We start from the raw sequence: 23,173 nt of genomic DNA on the forward strand, positions 1-23,173 counted from the left end.
TTAACATTCAAGACAGAGCACTCTAAAATCCCCCCTCCCCACAATTTGACTGACAGTATTCAGTGGATATCACTTATTTAGGAATTTAAACTACGAAACACAGTTTCACCCAAATTAGCATAATTCAAATTACATGATTCAGGACAGAGCCCAGCAAATCAGATACACAATCAATTCCGAAACTCATTAGCACGTTTTATAATGCATGCACTGGCCAACCTTCAGGAAGGCTGGATAACAGGGTGGTAAAACAAAGAAACAGAAACAAGAAATGCAAGACAGTTTACATTTCAAGTTCTGCTGTAATGGAGCTACAGCAGCAGTGTATCAAGAATCCTCATTGTTTTCAAAGCCAACCCAATTCAGAGTTGTGCAGACCCCAGGGAGCCACTGTCAGCCATTCCAGGCCACTCATTTCCCAACAAGCAGGGATGGCAACGCACAGAAGTGCTTTGCAGATACAGAAGTTCAGAACAATCCACTAGGCCTTAACAAAGAGCTCTCACCTGCCGAAACATCTCAGGAATGTCATAGACATAGGATGTCCCTAAAGACTGCGCCTGGAATCTCTTGGACTGAAGAAGGTCCTTGGTCACGTATGGGGTATTTATCAGCATCCCATGAAGTGGTCCCTGTTTATCCCCATAGGCCTGGAACATAATCTGCAGCAGAAGACACAGCCAATTACAGTTTAATCCACCAGTTCCACAGACCTCCCTCATTCACATTTTAACAAAAATCATCTGGATATTCCACATTGGCCAGGCTTGTTTCTGTTCCCTACAAATATGTTAATACTCACATACCCTATAACACCATGCCTCATCATGCATTACTACCCTTTGGAGACAGTGCTGGACCATAACCGTGTGGATCTGAGCATCACTGACTTATTACTGCATTACAGCAGAAAGCAAAGTGAGCAGAGCCACGTCCCCACAGAAAAAACCCGGTGACATAGATGACTTCACATTCACCAGTATTTCCCCTGACACCGTATCTATGCCGATGGATTGTGATAGCTGGGAGCAGAGAGGAGAACTCTGTTATTTATGGAGTCGAACAGCACTGTATCCGTATCTCCACTGACTGATCATGGAAGCTAGGTCAAGACTTGCATATGTCATTTGGCTTGAAGTTTTGATATTATAAGTTTAAAAGATTTTCCCAGAGTAGCAACATGAATTATCAGCTGCCATGCTTCATGGCACTATATATTCCACTCAGCCAGGACTCGGAAGGAAATCTATTTCAACTGAGAAATAAACACGAGGAGCACTGCATAACTGGGACAGTGCTGCACAGATGCTGCCCCATATAAATGCACCTAACAAAAGCAACACGATCAGGCTTTCTTATCGACAGAATGGTTACCAGATCTGATACTGTAAACTACAGATGTTTTCTAATTGCGGGGGAGTTAATTGAAGAATTCCACAAGAAAGAAAATTCAGCAAAAAAAGTCTATTTCAGGCTTTATATTCAAAGGAACAGTTCACACTGTTTTCAAAAACACTGCTCTGTGAAGCTGCTCTGTTGATGGTATCTGCTCAGACCAACACACATTTGGGCCAGGCTCTGTGTTAGGAACCCATACTGATCCACAGTGACCTTCACAAGTGACTAACAAAACTTGAGGGTAAAGCTCAGCTACTGCAGATTATTAAAACGTTCTTTCTCTTTCCTCGTCCCCACTCGAAGGCATGAAATGAAGTAAAACATGTGGATGCTATCTGTTCTGAGATCTCCAGAACTGGACAGACTGTGCAGCCAGGCGGCACGCTGCAAGAATTCAATGGAGGAGAGGGGGAGAAGAGGTGACTCAGCACTCTGGGCTGCACATTAACGCTGCCCAGGCAATTTGTTCTGTTGCTATTTCTGCATGGCAGGAAGATTATTACAGCAGGAGATGTAAACATTCCTGATTTTAAATATTTTTCATGCTTCCTATGGTTCATGCACGTTAGGATACGTAAGGATTTGAGTTAGCCGCAATATTCTCACGCCATGAAAAGCACAAAGACCTGAACAGCTGTAACCACTGCAAAAGAGCCCATTACACTTAATAAAAATGACATAAAAGCACCTTCCACAGTTTTATAGCACCCTACCCAAGTCATTCCCTACACCTCCAGAATCACAGAACATGCTGGGCTGGTAGGGACCCACAAGCATCATGTCCAGCTCCTGGCTCCAAACACAACTACCCAAAATTCACAGCGCACTTCTGAGAGCATACACAAAACAATTAGAGGACGTGCACTTTTACAAAACATTATATTTACTACTCCTACATTCCTCTTGCGAGATTACTTTACAATGATATGCTTTTCTTGGTGTGGCAAAGTTTCATATTGGTATGGCCATTTTATATTACCTGAGAACACAGCAAACCACAGAAGAGCTCTATCAGGTGTAATATTTGAGCACAAAACAACAGAGCCACGTGGAACCATACCTGCCCTGTCCTGGAATCCGTCACCTCTTTGTACAGGCTGATGTCCAGGTAGTAGCCCGACTCGTTGGTCAGGAAGAGACGAATGGGGATGGCCTTTCCTGTTGGCGTCAGCCGGATGTTGATCTTCAGCTCGGCCTGGAGGACGCGGAGCTTCCAGAGGCGGCTCCCGTAGCGCATCACCATGCTCCGCACCGATTCCTCGATCTTAAAACACAGCAGAACTTGCCTCACCTTACTGGACACAGCACTGTAAGCTTCTGCTCCAAGGGCAGCCCAGCATTTTGGGACCGCAGAAAGAGAGCTCCAAACAGCTGCTACCAGACCCTGCTGGTCCCTTCTCATCCTGACAACTCTTATATGCAGGAGCAGGACCCAAAACGCAGGGATGGCACTGAACTCAGACACCTCCCCCCCCTGCCGGCACCTCACTCCACAGCCAAGCACTGCGTCCCCTGCACTGACCTCTCTCCTGCAAGCATAGCTCAGAGTTACAAAACACAGGAAAGTGAAATCCTTGACAAACAGTTATGTAGCTCTTATATGCACAATAATCATGTTTCACAGCACACGCAGTACAGTGCTTTAAATCAACAAAGTAATTACTGCTTGGAGCTTGGCCTTCTGCTTTTCTATTAAACTTTGTAATATACTACTGTTGGCAAATAGCGCATATTAAAAGAAGGCAATTTATAGTCTGTTTTTAACATTCTTTCCAAAAAAAAAGTCTCCTTTCCACTGCTGCTCAGGAAAAAGTCACGGTGTGCACCTGAAGGCTGCCCAACATGCAGGGCTGCACACCCCTGGTGCTCCTGAGAACTGACGGGTCAGGATTCACTGAGAGAGCATTTATTCAAAAACAATTTAAATCACCAATTTTTAATCATGAGTTAAAGTCAGCAAGCAAGAGATCCTTACTCCGATAACCAATTCATCTTTTTAAACTTTCAGTTATTCTCATAAGGAAAGGTCAGCTCTCATATCTTTTGGTAACCATGAGCAGAATGTTGATTCCCAACCAAACGCTGCCATGCAGCCTTTACAGCATATTCAGGACTTCCTCTGCAGTGGTCTGCTATCCAGAAATGTAATTTATGCCTATAGACTCTCATTTATCCATTCTAATCCCTCATGTCTTTAAAAGACATAAGGAACATGAGAAGTGGTTCTTGCAAATAGCAGAGATGTTAGAGCTCTTTTTACCTAAAAGGCTTCCAAAGCTATCCCTAACAGCTTCTGGGGTAACACACAGCATTACTCTGTTTCTATCTGGTAGTAACATTCACTATTAGCTCATTCCCAAGGCAGAAGTATACTCCATATGACTTACACTGACAAGAAGAAATCAAAATTAGTCATTAAATAACTAAACAAGCAGTGCAGAATCTCTCAGCACTCCCATGGCTCACTACTGAAAAGCAGAAATCCAATATTTAGAGGAACTAAACAGACTCTCACGTTACCACTTCTAACACTAGTCCCCAACTTCTTGTGATTTCTGCTATAAAAAAGCTGGTAGGAGCTGCACGTCATTCACCAAGCCATTAAAATGCATTCAGTCAATAGGTGCACTTACACAGCATAGAAAGACAGCAAACGACCATTTATTCTGGCGAGCAAAGCCCAAGAAAAACAAACAGTTCAGGGTTGGCAAAAAGGCCATACCTTAGATGGGTCCATGATGACAGTAGGCACAAAATTTAAGAAGATGTGATTGCAGTCAGTGCGCACGTTGGTATTATTAAATGCCACCTCCAACTCATCCATGGCTTCCAAAAGCAATCGCTCTCCCTCGTTTTGCAGATACTCAAAGGAGGCTTCCTGCCAGACATTGTCAACAAATAATTTACCTTCTATTCAAAAATCACAGCCCAAGTAAACAGCTTTTGAAAAACTGCAGAAGGACTTGACTGAGAAAATAGGTTACATTAGTATCAGCAGGATGTGCAGTGCTAAAACAGATCAATCACAGTCACAGAGTCAGTACTCCCACCTTCTGGGTCCACATATCCAGCTGACTTGTTTAGGTCAGCATAAATGCGAACTTGGACAGGTAAAACTATTGCTCCAGTAGCAGGAGAAACAGAGAGAAATACCATTGCAGGGATTTCTGACTATCCACAGCCCAGAGAAAAATCTCTGTAAGGTACAGAAATACTGTCTTTGAAGACATGCTGCTGCAAAGCCAGTGTGAGCAAAGAGAGGGCACGCAACTGCAGCACTCTATATGTGCTGTATGTTTTCAGGCAGATTCTCAAGTGATTTACAGAGTTTTATAGGCTGTCTTGGAAAGAGACCTCAGCTGGGTGACAAAACTCACCTTGGTAACTAGGTCTGAATGCCTTATAATGGCCCTCACAAAGAACCTGTAGTCTGTCACTTCTGTTCCTACTTCAACTTTAGCTGCTCCCAGGTAGAGATGCATTTTATGGTTGGCACACGGAATGGCAGTGAGGTCAAAGTTTCGCATTCGGTTCAGCTCCAGCTGAAAAGCCAGAGCTGGCTCCAGATGGCGGTAGATCCTGTCTTCTTCAAACTGGAGGAATGCAGCACGTGCAGAGAGGGAAGGACGTACAAGAAGAGGTGGGTTAAGAGGGTGGAACACTGAGGATGCAGAAATCTAGATGATACCCATTACATTCATTCATACATCCGTTATATTACATTCATATGCACTAAGAGGCTAAAAATTCAAACTAAATTGTTGAACTACTAAGAGTGGAACGCACACTGTAAGACAGCAAGTTCTCCAGCTCTTGCCCCAGGAATCCCCTTATTCATGGAAGTCAAAAAGTTTGGTATTGAATCATTATACAGCTTCTACACTTCCCCAGTTACACTGTGAATGAAACCCACAAACACAGAAGCTTTAAGTCAGGTTCCGAATGCATTAATTTTTATCCCACCTTACCAGAGACTCATCATTGTTCTTGAAATCTATTGCTGTGTGGGAAGGTGAAGATACCCCACTGCACAGTGAAGCTGAGCTGAAGCAGCTCCCCACAACAGCAGCACGAGCAGCTACATGAGAGAAGGATACAGGAAGTGCTTCGAGAAGAAAGAATCTAGATTGTACAACTTACCTTATCCCTGGCACGGAACGTGAAGAACTTTGGAAATTCCCTCTGAAAACAAAAATAATGACATTAGTCCTCCAAAAGTGATCCACCTGGAATAACACAGGAGATCACTGAAGTTGTTCCAAGCTACTTTTACAGCATTACAGAGCGGTGGAAAAGCAAGTCACCCCCAACAAGGCAGCAGAGGTAGTTCAGGCCTGTCTTCACCGCCAGTGCAACAAATGCTACTTGACTGGCTTTTTATTGTTGTTATCAATTATCAACAGGCAATACAACTGAACTGTCCAGACATGGCAGTGGGAAACTTCTTCTAGTTCTGTTATTACTGCAGTGATTGTGGAAACGTTTGGGAGCTGTACAATAATATTAACACCTTATTATGTACGCTGATGTACACAGAACAACAATCTATATTAAGTTATCTTCATATCCTTACTGTTAGAAATATCCTCTTTCCAATGAAAAGCATGGATTGTAATAACAGAACTTCATTGCATGTATTAAGTAGTACTCCAGAAAAACCTCCCAGCTATGGTTAGGTTTCTCTGTTATTCTATTGTTCAGATTATATCCTAGCAAAATATAGAAGGTTTATTTTTTTTTTGTGGTGCACTGAATGTCTCAGAAAGCAGAGAGACTAGACAGCATCCTGCTATGTACACCCTCAATTACATCTGTTTCTGTGGAACTGCACTTGCACTGCGTGGAGGAACATTTCTGAATGCTTTGCATTAACATGAGAACACCAGCCATTTGTACTGCAGGTAACATAAAGGAGCACACACAACTGGCCAGAGCTGTCTCATTAAGAAATAAAGGTGGTATCTGACTTGAAGTCACTGAATTTCTGAATCACATTTTCACTGTCAATAAGGACGTGCAAGCTTAGCTGGATTCAGTGCAACAAACAGCAAATAATGACTGAATGTGAGGCTCCACTGAGCAACACAGCTTTTAAGGCTTGGAGTAACCCCCTAGTAAATCATCTTTACCTCCCATAAAAAACAGTCCCTGGAATGCCACCTGATAGCTCTCAGCTGAACAAAAGAACCTGTGTTTGATTGGAGTGCGGACCAGCTAGAAGTAAGGGAACCCTGCCTGAAAATTCAGGCCCCGGGCACATAGGTGAGCCTACAAGGACCAGCAGTGCAACAAGCACACACAGGACTTCCATGTTTCCTCACTTCTCTTCCAAATCCCTCCCACCTGTTCCCCCCTGCACACTGCCAATTTCCTCTAATATCATCCATGCCCATTCTATCACTAATGTAATTGCTTTCAAGGCATTTGACTATTGTTGTGGGCAAATATAATAATTAGATGTGCACACAAAAAAATTTCTCAGTGCTCTGGTACCAAAATCCAAAAGAGTGCTCCATTTCCTAGGCAGAAGAATTATACCCCTGCTGTGTTCTCATCAACCAACCATCATCAAGACTATCAAAATAATTTGCCTAAATTAGCCAATCAAGACACCCTGCAAATCGCAGAATGTGAAAAGCTACAACAGAAATCATCATAGTTGATTATTATACTAATAATCACGTTAAAAACCTAATGAGATGAGGAAATTGGAAGCTTGCTGGAGCAACTCTCTATTACCTCAACATGCTGGGAACTAATTATATAGACTGTAATTAAAACAAAAACAAACCCAAGCCTGGGCCCTGGCTAAGTTAATAGTTGGTCCAATAATAAACGGGATAGAACAGGAGATGGTAATAAAGACTGACACTCACAAAACGTCCCAGTGGTGCTCTAGAAACTTTGCAGGCAGATGAGATGGTGCAGTGCACCCTCTGGCTCAGGAGCATCCTACCAGCACAGCACATCAGCACAGCTCAGGGCCAACACAAGGCTGACTCGGTCCAAGCCTGATCACTGATGCATGTTACAGAGCTTATTCGTAGACTTCTGCTTTGCATTCTTCAAGTATCAATTCTCTAAAAATTCATTTTTTCCCATCTAAAGCTAGGGTTTCCTTCTAAAAGTCCAATTCCTACCTAACCCGCTCACCAGTACCTGTCTGTGCACCACAGTCAGGGATTCCCACACAGTGCTCAACTTGCTGAACCAGGTTCATTAAACACAGGATGAATTTCTTGCACTTTAAAGACTCCTAACAACCTCCAGAGTTGTAAAGCAGCTACAGAAGGGCTAAAAATACTGTTTATGCTTTGCATTGCCACCTTGAAAACAGGGCCAAGCTAAGTCTTGCTGATGCCAAAGCCCAGGAGAAAGAAGTAATTCACAGCAGAAGCACCAAACATTTTCCACATCATTAAGTCATCAGACAAAATTTAGCAAGTCACTTCAATCATTCCTCTAAGTTATACTGAAATCAGTGAGAAGACTGAAGAAATCACCACAGCACGTATGAAATACAAAAATGTGTCTGATTTCAGAATGTAGAACTATACTGATACAATGAAGACCTTGGTCAGAGTGTCAGCCATGAGGTTAGCCAGGCAGCGAGCATGGAAGCAGCCCTGCTGAATGCAGCAGGTCCAGCCTCATGTTCAAATTCAACACTGACACAATGTTGGCATCAAAGGCCTGGCTAAGAACCAAATGAGAACCCAGAGTCACTTATGAGTCTCTTGGCCTCTCATCAGAAATACCACCATGTTCCAGAGCCTTTTTTACTTACATGAAATCTCTGATCCACCTCACAGTTGACCTGTTTCCTGAAGTCCTTACAAACGAACCACACAAACACAGGAAGAGAAAAAAAAAAAAAAAAAAAAAAAAAAAGCAGAAGAAAGCTAGCAATTAGAATGAAAATCAAAAATGAATTAATTCAAGATTACATGAGGTGCCAAGATTGTTTACAATTGTAAATTAATTTTCTTAAGCAAATTCATCAAAACAATCTCCAATTTTAAAAGAACAAAAACAGTGAAGTCAGAAATAACTGCAGTTATAGTATTTAATTTGTGACAAGCACAATAAATTCAATGCTTCTATGAACTAGAAACCAAAGAGTTCTTAGCAGCATGAGAGACACCAAAATACCTTCTGTGCCACAAGGAATGTCAGCCTCCGGATGCCATGCTCAATCAGGACTGATTTCTGCAAAAGGAAAAGAAGGAATCAAGACTTAGCTTCACAAAGGAGGAACACATTAAGAACAAGTGCAAGTCTTCTCTGAACCAGAAAAGCTCTACAGATTCTTCTGCATCTCTGTTGCAAGTTCATTCCCAGCCCATTTTGATCCACTCACAGCTACCATCTCCCATCTGCTGATGGCACAAATTCATAAAGTCTGCAGAGGTAAGTAAGCACATGGCAAGGACAAATCACCCCAGCTGAACCTTGCCAACAAGCAGAGAAGAACAGCAGGCTACAAGTCTTGAAGGGCTTTCTCTCACTGGCCAACACAAATTGGTCTTTTTGCAAAGATTACTTTCTGAAGGGAGCACAAGGTAGGCATGGAAAGGCCATGGAAAATGATCCTTCCAAAGGAACTGATCCAATAAAGCATAACACCATATACTTGATTTTGGCACAAACAGTACATGAACAACCCTGACCAAAGGACGGATCTACCAATATCACAAAGGTGTCAAAAATATCATTTGTCACTGTTCCTCAGATACGTATCAGATGTGCCCATTCTGGTTGCTTCTTGGACCAATTCCAGAAAGCCACATTACAGATGAAAATGGTGTGATGAGCATTTGCCACATCGCTGGTTTTTTTTAAGTGTTAAAAAACTTGTAATTTTGCCCCTTTAAAACTTTATCCTTTCTCCTCCTTTTTCCAATTGAAAAGCTAAAAAGATAAAAAAAAAAAAAAAAAGAAGAACAACAAAAATGAAATGAGAACTTTGCTAGCCCAGGAACAAAACAACCCCTTTCAGCACAGACAGCAATGTTTTACTAAGGTTAAGCCCTTTGAAAATGAGCATCAGCGACTATATTCATAGCAAGAGGAAGAAAATAACTTTAATAATTCCATGATTTAAAAAGCAAAAATTGTTATTGCTTTTAAAATTCCACAAGTGGCAGACAATAACAGCATAGCAACAGGATTCTGATTACATCGTAATAATGCGGGTCTCACAGCAAGTCCACAGCTATTACAGAGCGATTAGCCATCAGCACCTGGAGAAACTCCATTTACACTGACTGCCTCAATCTCCTCCACAAGTCATTTACAAGTATATGATCCTAATTTCTATTAGAAAAAACACACACAACATGCTGGGACTAGAAGATTATTTGGACAATTTGGATCAACCTATTTGATAGTTTAATGTGTTTGGGATTTTTTTTTTTTTTTTTTTAATTTCTTTCCTTTTATCCCCTCCCATAAAACGCCTCGAGCATGATCAAGAAGATGAAAAGGAGAACTAGTTTTAATTTTTATATTTGATTATTTTCATTGCTTAAAGAGACAGGAAGCTGCTGAAGTCTAGCAGATACCAGTCCCTTCTGGGAACCCCTCTTTTCTGCAGAACGTATAACTAACTTTCAAGCTGGGAAGTGAAGTCAGAAACTGCTCTCTCAGTACCCTCACAGCCACTGCAGGTAGCATGGATGCAGCAGGCATCCTATTCATACCAACAAGCCTGAGTTCTCCACGCCCATCAGGAAAGCAAGTGAAGACAGGCACTAGAGGGCAGAGCGGACACGAAGTGGCTGTCCCCAGCACACACTTTCTCAAAAGCAGCCACAGGATTCATTCTTGATACTCTGAAGTGAATCTCATGGAGCAATAAAGCATACCAAAGCAATTCCACGTGGTGCAAAAAAAATCATCTGATGAATTTTTTTTTTTAAGGTCTTTTACCCTACCAAAAACTGAAAAAAGTCCTGAGCTGAAGAATTAGAATGGACCACAAAGTACTACAAACTGAAATGAGAGCTGTGTGGTTTTCAGTGTCCACTTTGGAGGCTTCAGAAAAGTATAGCTATATCCAAACAATGAAGTGGTAAGATTTTAGACGGGATAAATTTAGGATGCAACTATTGCATTTATTTATTTGCTTTTGGAAAAAACATCTGAGAAGCACACTGACTTTTCCCAAAGCAGACAGACCTGTCCTGAACAATCAGCCTGCTCCAGAATGAGGGAGAACTGAGCTGACTTACCTTGCTCTGTGTGAACTCTCTGAACATGGCTGCCAGCCCATCATCATCAACGTCCCCATCAGTTTTAATAGCAACATTAAGAATGTGAATGGGCTCCTCACGGGCAGCCTGCAATTTGAAGAACACATGCCACATAAATAAACTGAACAACAACTCTTAAACTCAGTCCCGTAGGAAACAGATGACTTCAGCAGAGTTTGCTATCAAGTAAGGAGAACTACGGGGGAAATCCTTGATCAGCAGCCCCACAAGTTCACATTTTCAGAAGTAAGAGAGAAAATCCACAAACAGCAAACAGGAGCTTCATTTGGAGGATCCAGCTCCGACTTGGTGAACTCAAGCGTGTCTCATTTGGTTGCAAAATGAATGCAGTGTCAGAGCCTCTCCTCATGAGATGCAGTGCTGGCAGGGTATAAAAGGGCTTTGGCATCTTGAAAGGTAATGGTATTAAGTAAATTTAGTATAAGAGCAAAACATCGTGCACTTTCACATCTACAACAGAATGAAATAATGTGGAAGTGTCAATCATATTGGAGGTCTGAGAAATGACAAATGTAGTGCACAGAAACTTGTGGTTAACTCTGAAAAACTGAGTATGAACTGGAAATTTTCCTTGGTGACGTGAGAAGGAGTTAAAGATCTGAGGACATTAAGGTTGATGGCAATGCTCTAGAACAAGGCCTCAGTATTTACACACATCAAGATCAACAGCTAAGTTTAAAACCAAGCCCTGTTCTGAACACAGACTGTATTGCAACAGAGTTCCCAGCTGCTGGGAGGCAGGACTGAGCAGTGAGCAGCTACCTGTGGTGCCAGGGACAGCAGTTCTTCTGTCACTAAGAATTACAAACCATCTGTTTCCCCTGCACCTGTTCTCCATGTCAATGCAAAAACTGTCAGGGCTTCAACTCTCTTTTTTCTCATAAAAAGAGTTCTAACTGGCAGAAGAGAGAGTAGAGTCAAGATGTGAAGCAAGTGGAAACCTACTCAGTGTCTGAGCTCTCAGTTACACTGCCATGAATTCAGTAATTCTACTGATGCTAAAAGCAACAATCTGAATTTACATGGAGAGTAAGACATAGCTCTGGTTTTAGAACAATCAGGAAATGGCCACCTACTTTTATTCACCTGCTGTGAAAAGAGCAAACAAAACACATACATAAATACATAAAGCTCTTAACTCCTGCTTCCAGCACTGGAACAAGTGGAAAGTATCTAGCCTGCAGTCATTGCAGCATTCTGCATGTCTTCCATTTCCAAACTGAGAGCAACCTCCAGAGAGAAAAATTACTGTACCTTATCTTCATCATAGAGGGAAGCATGGCCAGCTTCAGGGAAGGTTGGGCTCTGGGGAGGAGAGTCGCAGAAACAACTCATCACTTCATCAAAGATTCTGAAATACACCAGAGAAGTATTAGTCATAAACACACTGCTGTAGCTCACTGAAGGCATACAGCACTAAAATCCACAAATCACATTGCTAAGAGGAGAGGAGAGAAAAGGACTGCTTCCCTTTGCAGGACTGAAACTCGAAATATGAGGAGGCAGCATCTCCTCCACCCTTCCACCGGAGCAGAGCCTGGATCTTCTAGCACTTGTCACAGATCCTATGGCTGCAGGCACTCATGACTGCTATGAGCTCTGCTGTCCTTTTTGTCTAGTCCAGAAACGTTGGAAGCACAAAGAACATCCCCTCCCCTGTGTACAGGAGCACTGGAAATCAGCACAGAAGCAAATGATCTCCAGCCAGCAGCAGTTCTGGATGCTGCTCCTTCTGGCTGCACACTGCTCTGGCAGCAGCCTGAAAATTTCCATTAGCTGAAGGAGGCAGATGAGAGGATCCCACCAGACACCCCAAAAGCTGAACAAACAAGCTCAGGATCACTTTGAGCCTGCTTCTAAATAGTTCCATTTGGGCCCACCAAGGAACACAACCATCAGCTTCCCCACATACCTGACAAAATCTTCAAACGTGCGGAAAGAGACCATTCCGCCCATCCGCTGGCACGGGGGAGTGAACGAGTTGTCCAGCAGCACATCACTCACACTGGCCACGTGGACCATCCCGTAGTGATTGAGGTTGGAAGAGAAGGACATTCTAAATGGCAATTCAATAAGAGCACAGTCAGTAGGGACAAGGGAGAGAAGGTCACCAGAGGACAAACATCCGTGTGTGTGCACGTGCTCCGACCACCCAACACAGGGCTGTTTATCCCGAGTGACCCTGCAGGACTGCTGGGTTCTCAGCACACCAGAGCTGCTGTGCTGCCATTTCCTAGGGCCCTACAATGGTGGCACGTGTCTGCTGCCACTGATTCTCTTACCTGGACATCCTCCCAAGGCACAGAGTCAGGAAACAATGTTATAAACCCTCAGAACCAGTACTTCTTAAGGTTAAGTGAGGTGACAGGTGAACTATGACTATGCAAAGCTGAACACATTTTTCCCCCCATATGTGTCCTTTACTTTACAGGTGGAGTAACAGCCACTCCTCTTCTGCTCCTGCCTGTACAAGGAGTGCAGCACTCATCCAGGGCCAATTCCTGATGTCAGTGAGTGGTACCAGGACAGATTTACACAAGCTCAGAGGAAGGCACCAAGTAAGGGATTTCTATTTAGGGCAGAACTGCTCACTGCAAAGGTCAGTGTTGTTTCGTGGAGAAGGCATGATCCTGTGCACATTAAAGTATCGCTGACTTCTCAGATAGTTCAACAGCTGTGGCAGCATACACTGCTTGTGAAATTGCTGGTGTTCATTTGGGCAGTGAGCTTTCGTGTTAATTTGGGCAGTGAGCTTTTGTCATCAGTTTCTTCTGTGTTTATTTTTCTGATTTGCCTTTGTTGCTGTTAAAGCTCCACGTTGTTATGGCCAAGACTAGCAGAGGAAGTTCCTTGCATGTCAACACAAATCCTCCAATCAACTAAACATCCCCTCTCCAGCAAGTAGAACGGGGTTTTGCCTTCTCTGGAGTAAAGGGGAAACCACTCCTCATTTCTGCACGCTACAGACCAGCTGCATCCCCTGCAGGATGGGCTCCTGCAGCTCAGGGCAGCTCACCCTCCCTTCACTCCCCCTGGGACTTAGGAAGCATCAACAAAGTCAAGTTCTGTCCTCCCCAGGTTGGTGCCGTAAGGGCAGGAATAAGGGCACTGATCAGCACAGCACCACAGTGACGTCCATCTCCTGATGTCCCACAACGCTCACACGTGGTGTGGATGGGCATTCCTCACACTGCTGCTTCGTTCACTCCTCTGTCCTTCCCCACAGAAAACCACTGTGACATGGCCCTAAGAACACCAATAGCCACTCTAAGCTATCATCAGTTTGATTAATAGCTCTCTGTGCATAAAGTCAATGTTTCTGTAATTTATCTCTGATTAAGAGCCATGAGACTTTCGAGCCCGTTTTTACTATTTTCCCTAAATAGGCATGTAAGCAGTAATAAATAATAAGTATTCATGTTTTGAAAGAGAAAAATGTTTCAGGACATGCCTTGGTGTACATTTCTTACAACCAATACAAAACATATCACAGAACAGTAACTAAACAAAGAGACAGCAGACATTTTTCATGTATTATTTAAAACGAGAAATACTTTTCAACTGAGACACGGGAGGAAAAATTAGCATCCAGAACACAACAAAACATGCTGTCAGCTGTTTGAGATGTAGATTCATCTATGGCACGAGGGAGGTAAGACAGCCTCAACAAATTCTAAGCTAGTTGCAAGAAACCAGAAACAGGCAACAGGTGTGCTATGAGCCCGAGGCAAAGCCCTGCTCCACTGTGACACCCCACAGAGGAAGCAGCTGGGATCCTGTTCCAAAAGGAGAGACCCAACCAGGAGCTGCGCATGGCACTGCGGGCGCACTGCGTCACCGAGCAGATCGAATTGTGGAGACTGCTGCATGCAAAGCTGCTTTTAAAAAGGGTGGTGGAAAGCTGAAAACATGTTTTAGACAAAGGGAGAGGAAAAGGGAGGGAAAAGAGTTATGTTTGAGAGCTTCTGAAGCAAAGAGAAGGGTACTACAACAAAACATGTTAGAACATTAAGTACTAGACTACTTCTTTCTAGTCTTGCTGTTCAAATTTTAAAAGATGAGTACCATACCTGTTTAGCGTGGGGATGTTCCCTCTGTAATCAAACAACCACAGTTAGTTACAGATTGGTTAGTGAAAGCCATCATCACAAACTATCATCAGGCTGGTCCGCAGACCAGCAACACCTTTACAATTGACCGAACCCAAATTTGTCCAGCAGAAATTAGGCAGAATTCAATTTCACTGACCCTGAGGAGGCACCCACCACCTGACTTCGCTTGCCACGACTGCCACGGGAGTAAACACAGACCATGCACATGACATGCAAATAACACAGATGAGGAAAACACGCTGCATTCGCAAGGCACCCTGCATTTCTACAGCACCTTATGGCACTGCTGCAAGCCCTCTGCAAACACCAATGGAGATCAGTGGGAGTCAGCCCCACCTGACAGAAGAGCAAACAGCAGCACAGATGCGAAAGAGTGACTGCATCCCATAGGGAAACTGCAACAAGTTCAGGAAAAAAAGCCAAATCCTCATTGCCAAACCTCCCCAGTAAGCAGCAGCCCACAGGGCAAGAACAAAGCAAATGCACACAAACACCACGGAACGCTTGGCATTTGCAGCATCAAGGCCATGAACACCAAAAAGAACAAGCAGAACTTCAGACCAACTTCAGGAAAATGGAGTGGTTCCTTTCATAACGTCAGCCCACAACTCCCTGCATTTCTGCTTGCAAACCACAGCTCAGCAATGACTGTGAGCTAAAGGGTGCACAGTTTCCCAGCAGCCTGAGGCGCTCACACTTTGCCCATCCATTCACAGGAGCACGAAGTGGCAAATGGCTCCATGCAAGATGCAGAAATGGCTGCAGTGTGGCATTCAAAATAGCAAAGATTAAATCAGAAAAACACACATGTGCCCAGGAGGCTTGTGCAGAGATTAGCAACGTGGAAAGGTCGAACGTAAAGCTTCAGGGAGCACATATCTGGCCATTTGTCCTTCCCTCCCTACAGAAACCTGGGGAAGATCAAACCACAGTTTCCTAATGCTCTTAGCTACAGGCAAGCCCTGGGCTGCTGGACATGAAGTCCTGATGAGCAGTGACCACAATGTTTCCATGGTCACATCCCTCAATGCACTCAATGCACCCTGCTCAAAAACAGATTTTGTTACATCAGAATCATAATCACTGTGAGGCTCATGTTCAGTGCTTTACTGACAGAGGCATGGAAGTTCCCCTGACTTCCTTAAGTCATACGGCAGAAAACAAAACTGGGCTGAAGACGTACCTATTTGCTGCTTAATAACAAAATTAAATAACTCCATTTGGAGCCTGAGGGACAGACAGTTTGCTGAGAGCCTGCTGCTAGGGCTAAAAGGGACCTGGGGATGCTGGGTTTTGTGCCTTTTTTCTGTCTTGCTAAGTGGTGGGAAAGCTGCATGTGATCTCTTTCAGATGGCAAGAACAGCCTGGAGAGAACAGGCAGCTCCTACACCTGGTGCACTCATGCAGTGCTCCCTTGGATGCTTTTAGAAAACTGAAAGAAGAAAGCCAACCAAACAGTGCAACAAACACTCATTTTTGCCTCAAAGAGAGCACCCTGCTACCCTGCTCTGGGAACCACTCCCAGATCACTTGGAATGCAGGTGGAGAGATTCTTGCAAGAATCACAGCAGGAAAACAGATCTCACGAAGGAGCGGAGCACAGCAGCAGGACTGTGCCATAACCACAGGCACAGCTGCAGGAACCCTCCTGCATCCCAGCTCAGCTGTCACTGTCACCATCCCACACTGAGAGCCAACAGGCTGATGTGTGCAGCACCTGGGGCAAGGTGTTACAGAAAGGCATCACACCTCCACAGCTCCACGAACAAGGCTGCAAAGCTTGCAGGGGAACCAGCAGGAGCACAGCTCTGGCACAGCACCGCTGCCATGCAGCTGGCCACGAGCAGCAGCCCTCCCACCACCCCTCACCCTGACCTTCACAAAGTACCCCCCAGCTGGAGGGCTGATCCCACAGCAGTGTGCCCCAGCCCCATGCAAGCAGCACCGCATGCCCTCGTGTCGCAATTACCGCTCCTGCTCAAGCAAAGGAAAATCCCCCTAGCTCCTTTCTGCACCTCCTGGGTGAATTTCCATTCCTTCCCCCTCCCCCGGCAGCGCTGGCCGTGCATGCGAAGCGCCGCGGGTTGCAGCAAGCTGTGATGGAGGTGCCGGCGCGGGGCGAAGCTTTTGAAATCAGGCAGCAAAGCGGAATCAGCAGAGGTTGGCTGAATAACCCACTTGTAGTTATTAACAGCAGTAACACAGGAGAAAGAGCAATTTCACTGGCTGTGACCAGTGGCACTCCTCTTATGTTTCTTCATTTCTGTAGAAGAATCTAAACAGAAGGCTGTGAAACATGCCTCAAACCATACATTTTGATTGGGTTTTTCCTCTCCCTCTTTCTTTCCTTATTCTTCTGCTCCCTCTGTGATTCAGCCAAGCTGAATCTGCTACTGAAGTCCAATTTGCATAAAATTATCATCGTTCCATTCAGTTTGCTGCCCCTTCAACAGCCCCTTCTTTCCTCTGCTGGAAAATTTCGCCCTTTCTGAAACAGCCAAGCCAAGGGAACTGCAACCCATTACTGCTGCCTGCTGTCTAATTAACATCAAACCCTCAGCACGAGGCTGCGGGGATTTACAGGTGTCCTGGAATCATTCCCCCCTCCCTCCCGGCAGCAGCCACTCTCCTGCAGCACAGAGGGGACCTCAGGCTGCTGATGGCACATTTTGGGCTGTGCGCTCGGCCCACGGCAGAGCAGCTCATTCTACACAAGGAATCCAATGGCTGAAACAAGAGGCTGTTCTAACAGCTATTTCAGGCCACAGGAAAGATGTTCATATTGTTAGAAATTCAGATCTCCTGACTGTGTCATTGTAAAATGATGAGACAGGCTAGTGGGAAGGTACTTAAAGCTCTGCTCTAAATGTACGCCAGTTTGGGCTCTTGATCCTTCTATAAAAACCACTGTTTGGAAACATCAATGTAAAATTTGGCTTCCAGCTTTCAAAATGGTTTCAACCTGTAAGCTAAGGAAGAGGCTGACAAAAAGAACAACCAAAGTACTCCATAGATGACAAAACATCAAGAGACAGCTCCAAGAAACATGCATCACTCTTAAGCTTTGAAATCAGCAACACCGGAGTCCAAGGAAGGTGCCAACAAACATCCACAAGCACAAAAAGAGGAGATACTGGGCAAAAACAGGCACAAGATAGTTGAGACATTGATGCTGAGACGCTTGGAAATACAAGACAACCAATGACTAGACCCAAATTCCACTCTCAGAAGCATCAAGGACAACAGAAGGCAGTTCCAGGAAGGGATTCAGACAAACTTAAGGCATCTGCTTGTATGCGCGTTTGCTGAGTTGTGTGCATTCTCAACTCCAAATACAATCAGAGTTAGCAGCCCATTTGAACTGCCAAGTAAAACTTGCTTTAAAGCTAAGTAAGACAACTGTCAAATCTTGAAGTCCTTGGTGGCTTGCAGTGCATCCAGAGGAAACCTGCGCCACTAAAACCTTCCATCGCTCCCACCTCCCAACCTCGTCCTGGTTTGAGATTCTCCACGACATTTCAAGGCCACGTGCGTGGCACATGGGACAAAAGCACTGTTGAAAAAGCATTGTAATTCCCTCTCTCTCCTCTTATACCAGACACACAATGTTTCTTCGAACATTTTTAAGCCAAGCACAGGTGAGCGCTGTTTCGTGTGCTGAACACCTAAGAAAGCCTTTCAGTATCTGTCACCCAGCTCGCCATTCTCACAAAGGAAACCAAACCTCTAAACACCAGGCAATATCCCACCAGCTTCCCATCTCAGCAGGGCAGACTGAACAAGAGGGAGGCAGAGAGCATCTCAGATCAGGGCTCATTTCATTCTCACAGCTTTTCTCACCGGGATTGGAGGCAACAGAAAGAGGCAGGTGATCCGAACACAAGGGGCTGTGCACACAGGCACGTGCTTGCAGCACCCTGCTGCATCCCGGAGGTGCCCTTGGATTGCTTCCTCCAGATCCAATTACTGCAATGCTCTCTACTTGGAGAGGGCTGAGAGGCTCCATTTATTGCAAAAGGCAGCAGATGGTTGCACCGTGCTCCTCGTCTGGCTTGCACTGGGCAAGGAGGAATGCTGGGCTTGATCTATACAGCCCTCTATGGTTTCAATTATAAGTTTTTCTCCCTACGCCTTACCCTTGCAATTAAGATCAGTGGGGATTCTTACAACAGGATGTTTTCTATTAATTTAAACAAATAATTCCTAAATCTGCCCACAAAACCCACCAGGAGCGGGTTGCATTTCCATGATTTTGATATTCAGAATTAAGTTTTTCTTTCCTGTTTCCATGTAAAGTTTTACTGGGGGCAGCTGATGGCAATCATTCAGTGGCCATAAATACAAAGTCTGAGTGCCTCCTGTGACCACCAGAAGTAGCGGGTGGGATTGAGTTGCAATTAAGTAAAGGTGTATCAGGGGTAAGTACTAATGGCAAAAAATTTAAGTATCCCATAGCCCTATCAGTTTGCAATTTTCTCTGCATAAATATTTTCTCCAGTAAAAGAAATCAGTCAAAAAAGGGACCAGGGTTTACAACTATCTGATCACGTGTTAGAAAATGTGTTGCATTGCAAAAAACAGCTTCAAAAAAGAATGCTGTCTTTGGGTCCTGTAGTACCCATTTCTGCTTGAGCAGGACCCAACCCTGCAGAGTCTCAGGGACATTTACTGAGCTGGGATACAATGGCTTTGGGATTTGTCCCTTATTCCATCTGTCCATGCTAAAGATAGAGAAGAAGGTATGAGGGTCTCGGAACACAGTCAGAAACAACAAAGACTTAAGCAAGACAGTGGCAGAGAGTTTGGAGATTTCATTGCTCTGTGTCCCAGGATTAACATAAGGCCTGCTTCTATGGGTAGCTTAAATCTGTACATTCTGTGCTAATTTAATTCCCCAGGTATCCATACGCTGTTATCTGTTGCACTTCAGCCACACAATAGCTGCACAAGGCAGTATGCACTGCAAACAGCTGCATTAAGCAACAGGAGCAAAATTCAGCACCAACAGATGGAGGTGCACTCGAAGGAACAGAACCTGCCTATGCCAGCAGTGAATTTGTCCCCAAAGTCTGCTTGCCTCTGCACAAGGAATGCAATGCATTTCCACTCAACCATCCGCAGTGCTGACTGTTGAAAAGCAGCATACAGCTTCAGAACATTGCTCCAGCAAATTCACAATAGAGGGGAGAGGAGATTTCAGGACAAAGAAGCTGTTCCCCAGGCAGGTAACAGTTCTCATCTCCCAGCTGACCTTGTCCAACTATGCTAGCACACAGTACCAGCACAGTGGTCAGCGTGGGCAGCCTACACAACCCACAAGCAGAGGTGACAGGCTAGCAAAGAGAGGAAATAGAGAATGAGGGACTGCAGGGGAGGAGTATTGTTAAGAAGTACCAAAAATAGTATGCAATTATTTACAAACATTCTAGAAATGTAGGAAACAGATGAGACCAAATGCATGTCCCATTTGTATCATGAATGTTTTGTGCTGCTTGTTGAGGACAGCCATTCATTTCTAGCAAACCAGATTCTGAAAACCATTTCATAAAATGTACTGATGGATTCTCAATGAAGCGAGACTGGACCCCATTGCCCAGCTCTACCAAAAATAAAATAAGGAAAAAGATGCTTGGAAACAAAGGAGGAAAATAGCACCTGTACCACACAGCCACCCAGCACAGATCAACAGTGGCACCCGGCGGCCATGGAGCATCACTGCACCTCAGCTCCAGCATGCTCCACAGCCTGGGACAAAACCACATTCTGCCCAAAGCACCCTCATGAGGAAGACCTCTGCGATCAACTGGCCTGACAGATGCTGAAGAAGTTCTGAAAAAAATCAAAGCTTTTCCTAAAATACCCTCTGCACACTCTAGAAGACGTGACCCCTTCATAGGGCAGAGCAGGGTATGGTTGGTGCTTTTGGTTGCAACTTTAAGATTCAGTCATCATGAGAAATACATTCTGAAAAACACTGACTAAAAACCAAGGTATTTCAAAACTCTAATGCTTCTGCATAAAACACATCTACATTTGCATCCACATCTCCTCAAACAAACAAAGGCTGCTCGTCCTAATTCTATAAGAGGTATAACCACATTGATAAAGCCAGGTTTAAAAGCACAACCAACCACAAAGAGTTACAAAAAGCTGGCGAGGGAGCAATGCAGCAAGAGGAAAGATCCCAATTGTTCTTTCTGTCTGGACCTGCATGTTTCAGAAAGCTCAAGATTCTGCCAGAACCAATTTTGTAGAGGAAAGTTACTACACATGCTGAACTAAAAATTGGAACACATGAAAACTGCAACATATTTAAATGAATCCAAATTGCTAGAACTAGTGCCCATAGCTCTTGAGGATTTAAATAATTTAGTAGAAAGAACTGGGTAATGTAAGGTTTTAGCCTAAAAAATTTGTGCTTATTTGATGCACTGGGATTATCCATTTCTCTGCAAGTTCCACTGTGAGATTTCTGTGCCAAGATAGCAAGTCCCTCACCAATCCCTGACTCCAAAGGCACCTGAATGCATGATCTGACCTGTTTGGGTGGGAGGTGGGCAGCATGAACTGGAACTCCACCACGCAGGTGTTGTCCTTCAGCTGGCGGTGCTGGACGCTGTTCAGCTCGTAGGCAATGTACGCCCTTCGAACGTACACCTGGTTAAAGAGAAACCCATCAGCTGATGTGCTAAGGAGGCACAAAGAGGAAAAAGACAAAGGACGGATCAAGAGAGATCATAAAAATATTAGAGACAATACAGTTACCTTCAGATGAATATAAAGATGAAAATCTAATTCAACTAGAAGGATTAAAATATCGTTATTTGAGAAAGGCCACTCTGGTGGCAAGCAACCACAAGTTACAAGGTGGGCCGACCGCATCCTCTGACAGCAGCTTCACCTTCCATCCCTTCACCATGCAAGTCTTCTTCAAGCAGAGAAGATAATTTGCATCTGAAACTTCAGCCAACTATGAATGTTAATGCTGTTCAATGCCGGACTCCAACCACGCCAAATCTCACACAACCTGCAGCTCCCAACCCTGCAGGGTAACACTGATTAAAAATTAAATTAAAATTATAAGTACTTGTTTTTTCATTGGGCAAAAACTTACCTCTAAAGCTGCCATTCTCACCACCTGGTTACTGTGGTAGAAAAAGTTGGGTAGCACATCAAAGATGGATGTCTCTGACAAAATGAGTTTCTAGAAGAGATTACATGAAGAAGTTAAAATAGAACTCCCTGTCTTGCAAACACAAGTAGGCAAAAACAAAACAAAACAAACAAACAAAGAAAACCAAACTACCCCCTCCAAAAAAAAAACCAAAAACCAATCCTGGTTGGTTGGCTGACTAGTTCTATTAGCTTGCTTTTTCTGCCATTCCACAAGGACTAGGATGTTTTCATATTACATGGTGTCAGCATAGTAATGGAAGCAAACAGAGGGGGAAGTTAGGAACCAGGCTGATACAATTTAAAGCCACGAGGAACTTGGGATCACACATGACTTTTAAAGCAGCAACCTTAAGCTCAGTGAGGAGGAAGCGGGGAACCAAGAAGAGTTTGGCAGATACCTGCAGGTTCTCAATGCAGAACTGGTGTCCGTACATGTCAATGGCAGACAGGAAGATGGACTCCACCTGGTTGTGACGCAGCTCATAGGACGGCAAATGGGAAGCAATGAGAACCTGGCAAACAGCAAACACAAAGTGTGTGGGTGAAGGGAGCTCTGCTGGGCCACAGGCAGGAGGCCGTAACTCCAAGGCAGCAATATTCCGCTCCATCCAAGAAAAGGCTTCTCCTGTGAATTCGGTGGCACCTGGGTGATGCTGCAAACTCCCTCCCCTCCCCAGCCTCATTTGTGTATCCGCTCGGTTTGTATTATTGGCAATTCCCCATGGAGAAAAGGAACGGCTTCAATCAAGTTCCATCAGTGCATGTGATTTAGCACTGCAGAGCTGTTAGTCCTGGGGATTGCCTGACCGGCTGTTAATTGGAAAGCAGATCTGGCAGGCAGCAGCTGTGGGGAGGCCAGCGCTGGAGACCGCCTCGCACAGCTTCTGAGCAGAGCAGGCAGAGCTGCTGGTGCCAAGTATTAAATGCCCAACATGAAGGGTACGGAGATGGGAAGGGGAAGCAGCTTGCAGGGGAAAATGAAGTGAAGGAGCAACATAAAGACATCCACAAGGACTGCAGCACTATCCCCAGCATGCTGCTGAGAGGTTCAATAACTCTGAATGGTTCAAGGACACAAACACAATCCTGAAGGAAACATAAGGTCACTGAGCAGCTTCAAACACCACATTCATTTTCCACAGTCAAGCACTGAAATAAAAGGAGAGATCCCCATAGTGTCAGCTTCCCTGCTGAAGACTTTTAGAATGGAGA

General features: G+C 44.4%; 1 protein-coding gene across 14 annotated transcripts in view; it reads right to left on the reverse strand.

The window, feature by feature from the left end:
- The window catches only part of ACACA (acetyl-CoA carboxylase alpha), a 113,131-nt gene that overhangs the window by 44,943 nt on the left and 45,015 nt on the right, over positions 1-23,173 (reverse strand). For 10 of the 14 annotated variants that reach the window (XM_090122715.1, XM_090122716.1, XM_090122717.1 and 7 more), the window contains 14 exons: positions 22,360-22,473; positions 21,900-21,989; positions 21,324-21,442; positions 14,744-14,767; positions 12,586-12,729; positions 11,928-12,024; positions 10,632-10,739; positions 8,551-8,607; positions 8,186-8,230; positions 5,539-5,580; positions 4,776-4,991; positions 4,121-4,276; positions 2,459-2,662; positions 507-662 (listed from right to left, as the gene is read on the reverse strand). In XM_090122715.1, the coding sequence (XP_089978841.1) occupies positions 507-662; positions 2,459-2,662; positions 4,121-4,276; positions 4,776-4,991; positions 5,539-5,580; positions 8,186-8,230; positions 8,551-8,607; positions 10,632-10,739; positions 11,928-12,024; positions 12,586-12,729; positions 14,744-14,767; positions 21,324-21,442; positions 21,900-21,989; positions 22,360-22,473 (1,572 nt within the window). The remainder of the gene's footprint in view (positions 1-506; positions 663-2,458; positions 2,663-4,120; positions 4,277-4,775; positions 4,992-5,538; positions 5,581-8,185; positions 8,231-8,550; positions 8,608-10,631; positions 10,740-11,927; positions 12,025-12,585; positions 12,730-14,743; positions 14,768-21,323; positions 21,443-21,899; positions 21,990-22,359; positions 22,474-23,173) is intronic. The other 4 variants (XM_090122722.1, XM_090122728.1, XM_090122723.1 and 1 more) reach the window with 3 other exon arrangements.

Source organism: Phasianus colchicus, chromosome 21, assembly GCF_987193195.1.
Source record: "Phasianus colchicus chromosome 21, bPhaCol1.hap1.1, whole genome shotgun sequence".
In the NCBI taxonomy this organism is placed as follows: domain Eukaryota; kingdom Metazoa; phylum Chordata; class Aves; order Galliformes; family Phasianidae; genus Phasianus; species Phasianus colchicus.